The sequence below is a fragment of the Wasmannia auropunctata genome, unplaced genomic scaffold (assembly GCF_000956235.1).
Source record: "Wasmannia auropunctata unplaced genomic scaffold, wasmannia.A_1.0 LD335628.1, whole genome shotgun sequence".
Classification (NCBI taxonomy): domain Eukaryota; kingdom Metazoa; phylum Arthropoda; class Insecta; order Hymenoptera; family Formicidae; genus Wasmannia; species Wasmannia auropunctata.
This window is the reverse complement of record NW_012027262.1, coordinates 43,586-47,256: the sequence shown is the minus strand read 5'-3', so window position 1 is coordinate 47,256 and position 3,671 is coordinate 43,586. Positions and strand designations below refer to the sequence as shown.

At 30.2% G+C, this 3,671-nt stretch overlaps 1 protein-coding gene across 1 annotated transcript in view; it reads left to right on the top strand.

Moving 5' to 3' along the window:
* Window positions 1-3,070, top strand: part of LOC105456621 (proclotting enzyme) — a 19,547-nt gene extending 16,477 nt beyond the window's left edge. Inside the window, exon 8 of the mRNA XM_011700813.1 lies at window positions 1,796-3,070. Within this exon, the coding sequence (XP_011699115.1) occupies window positions 1,796-2,091 (296 nt within the window). The 3' untranslated portion in view covers window positions 2,092-3,070. The remainder of the gene's footprint in view (window positions 1-1,795) is intronic.
* Window positions 3,071-3,671: the final 601 nt, after the last annotated feature.

The window sequence follows — 3,671 nt, the reverse complement described above, 5'->3', positions numbered from 1 at the left end:
GTGTGCTCTTCCGACTATTGTTTACAATACAAATTGGTAATTTATTTAGTTAAATAATATTTTTTTGTTGAAAAAATTTTTAATAATAAAATTAAAATTCAGAATTATAACAGAAATATTAAAATAATAAATAATAATAGCATTCTAAATTATTGCAGTGCACACCTGTATGGTGGATTAAAATTTTAATTTCAGAAAATTATCTGACAATGAAATAAAAAATAGGCATTTTTATTTTGCACTTATGTTATTTTTAAATTACAGAGAAAATAAAAATTTTATTTTCCTCGAAAATAGATATCTAAACATAGGAATTGCGTTTTCTTTAAAAAATTTTATTTCTTTTTTGCTATATGTTAAAAAAAATTAAAAGTAAGAAAAAACCTTTGTGAATCGATGCGCAATATTATTAAAAATGTTACTTTAATTAAAGAATAATCCAAAAAATTGCCTGTTTTTTGAGCCTTCGATTTTGAGACTAAACTGTGTGCCAAATGATACTTTATAATGAGACATTAATTATAAAGAAGTTTCAAGTTGATGTGACAATTGTTATCAGAGCTAGAGGAGGGGGAGGGGGATAAAATCAAAATCCATTATAGAATTATCACAGGTCTGCAAGATCCAGTATTTTAAGAAGGTTAATACAGCCGATAAAGGTTGATCGCAGTCTTACGTAAATAACGCTCGTTTTGGATGTAAAAAAATCGAGTTTTCACATAAAGACACGTAATAAGTGACCCCCTTCCAGCTGTGATAACAATTGTTACTTGAAACTTCTCTGTAATTAATATCTCATTATAAGGTACCATTAATTGGCACACAGTATAGTCCCAAAATCGAGAGCTCAAAAAACGGACGAAAAACCACTTTTTTTTGTATCACTCTTTGAATTTGATCGGATAAGCCATGTTTGAGTTGATTGTTATTTTCAAAGATAAAGCTTTGAGAAAAGAATTTGAAATCTTAAAACGTAAATTTCGTAATTCTTAATATAATTAATTTTACTTGCAATTATTATCAGTTTTCTATTTTTATGATTTTGAACTAGTGAAAAATGAGAAAAATTGTTTTGATTTTTTTGAAACTTTGAAAATCCTATAATCTCTGAAAGGAAACAAAAGATTTTATATATTAAAATTAAAATAAAATTCAAAGTCAAGGCTCCAAATTAAAATAATATTAATAAATGAAGTAAAAAAGGGCCAACGAGCTAAAGCTTGGGTGTTGTATTGCTCCAATATATATATTTATTAATTTAACAATTTCATTACGATTTGAAGAACAGACCCCGAACGAGTCATTTTCAATGTTACTATAAATTAGTTAATGCCTAACATAAAATTAAAGAACATTACAATAACTTGATACGCTCACAATCCGCATTTACATAATCGCAGTCCAAATGTTAAAATCCGTGGTCTTCATATTCAGTAAAAAGTATTATTTGCAAACTCTAATAATTCTTATGTGATCTCATATTAAAGACAAAGAGGATGGTAAAACGTCGAAAATATTACGTCGAAAATTATATTAAGCCATTCTGCGATATCCGGTACATGTTTTTTCTTCACAAAGTCAAGCAAAAGTGATTTTATATATGTTCAAATATGGTTTCATCTCTTGTAGATTGCGCATCTGACAGATTTAGTTACGAATTCATTTTATGAGAGCAAACATTTTCAATCTTTGAACTTAAATGTCCAATCTTAAGTTTGAAAAACTTGTTTCCCTTCTTACGTTGATATTCTTAATATTGTAATTAATGTCGTATAATGATGATGCGATATGACAGGCGGAAAAGAAAGCACCGTTCAACGACAGGCGATTCTGCCCGTGTGGAGGAACGAGGACTGCGACGCGGCTTACTTCCAGCCGATTAGCAGCAACTTTTTGTGCGCCGGTTACAGCCAGGGCGGTAAGGACGCGTGTCAAGGTGATTCAGGTGGACCGCTGATGCTGCGGGTCGAGGGTCGATGGACGCAAATCGGTATTGTCTCGTTTGGCAACAAGTGTGGCGAACCCGGCTACCCTGGTGTGTACACGCGTGTCTCCGAATACGTCGACTGGATTAAAAATAATATCAAGTGATAACGCGCGCAAAGTTATGCGGCAGAATTGTACTTACACTACCGCTCAAAAATATTTGCTCATCTTGATTTTTGTATGTTCTTTTATACGCCTATATTTTAATTTTACTTATTTAGTTAGAATATTTTCTTTACATATATAGATATAGAAAATATGCTCAAACATGGTTTCTGGAAATTTTGAGCCACTGAACAGTATTATTATCAAGCCTAACATCTAGAAAATTAGGAAAGAAGATTGAAATTTATTTTTGTTTGTTTAATTAAGAAAAATAAAGTAGCAAATATTACTTTTGAACGGTAGGGTACGTACGTACTTCTAAAAAATGATACATGCATACATAAATACAGATTGATATATATTTTGTTAAAAAAAAAAGAAGAATTGATAATATATCCCTTGTATAAAATTGAATTTCAATATCACATATTGTCTATAAAAAATAGGCGAATTAAAATATGTTAAAAAGTATTCATTTCTGTGAAATTGAATACTACATACATTCTCAAAATCAGGAATTGATATATTTTCTTTTTAATTTATCTATTTCTTTACAGATTTATTTTAAAAGGGTACTTGAAGAAATTTTGGTATTCTATATCTATTGTGCCAAGGTGCTTTAATATCTGCAAATTTGCATATTTGCACTTCTTTTCTTTTATACTTCTGAAAATATTAAGTAACACATTCCATCTGTAAACGCACTCCGTTAGATCGTTAACTACTTACGATTTTAGAAATGTCAAAAAATGTAAAGCACTAAACGTTTGCTGTTACATTATTTTAATATTTTATTACATTTATAAATGTACAGCTGTATTCTCTAAGTGAGTATAGAAATATTTATGGCATCCATGTTTTTGTGGAAACGCACGAATGTGGTCATATGTATATTCATTGAATAACGTATCAATTTATAAATAAATTGTTATCATTATACATACGCGTGGCCCAATATTTAATACGTATTTTTAAAATATATAATATCTTTCTCATTCACCCTTTCTCTTCCTCTTTATATTATATAAGTATGAAAGAAAAAGAAGGCAAAAATACTGTAAGTATAATAGGGTACAGCGCACAGTGGGCCAGGGAGGTCGAAAAGTTGGCCAAAATTCAAGATATCGTTGGACTTTTTTGAAATTGGTATTTAAAAGGTTTTTGATGCCATTGATAACGAATCTTACACCAAAAGTTCAAAATTAAAAATGACTCATTCGCGCACCAGATACTCCGCGCACGTCCTGTGATCATGCCCGAATATGTTCAAGCCTTATATAAATTCTTTTATAAAATCAAAAAAGATGAATAATGGAAATTATAGCATTCTTCTCTCAATAGAAAAACACAGCTCAAATGATAAAATCAATACGTACACGCGTACAATCGTGAAATCATAGTTAATCCGAGCGATTGGAACTTAATTGCGTTTCCGTGTGGAAATTAGTAGTCGCAAAATATCGCATTATAGGCTCAAAGTAAACATGAAGACAGATTACAATGAAGATTTTAAAACCTTAAACTTTTTATTAGAAAGTGGAACTTCGGGGAACTCGGCAACTTGTACAAAATTGAAAAGA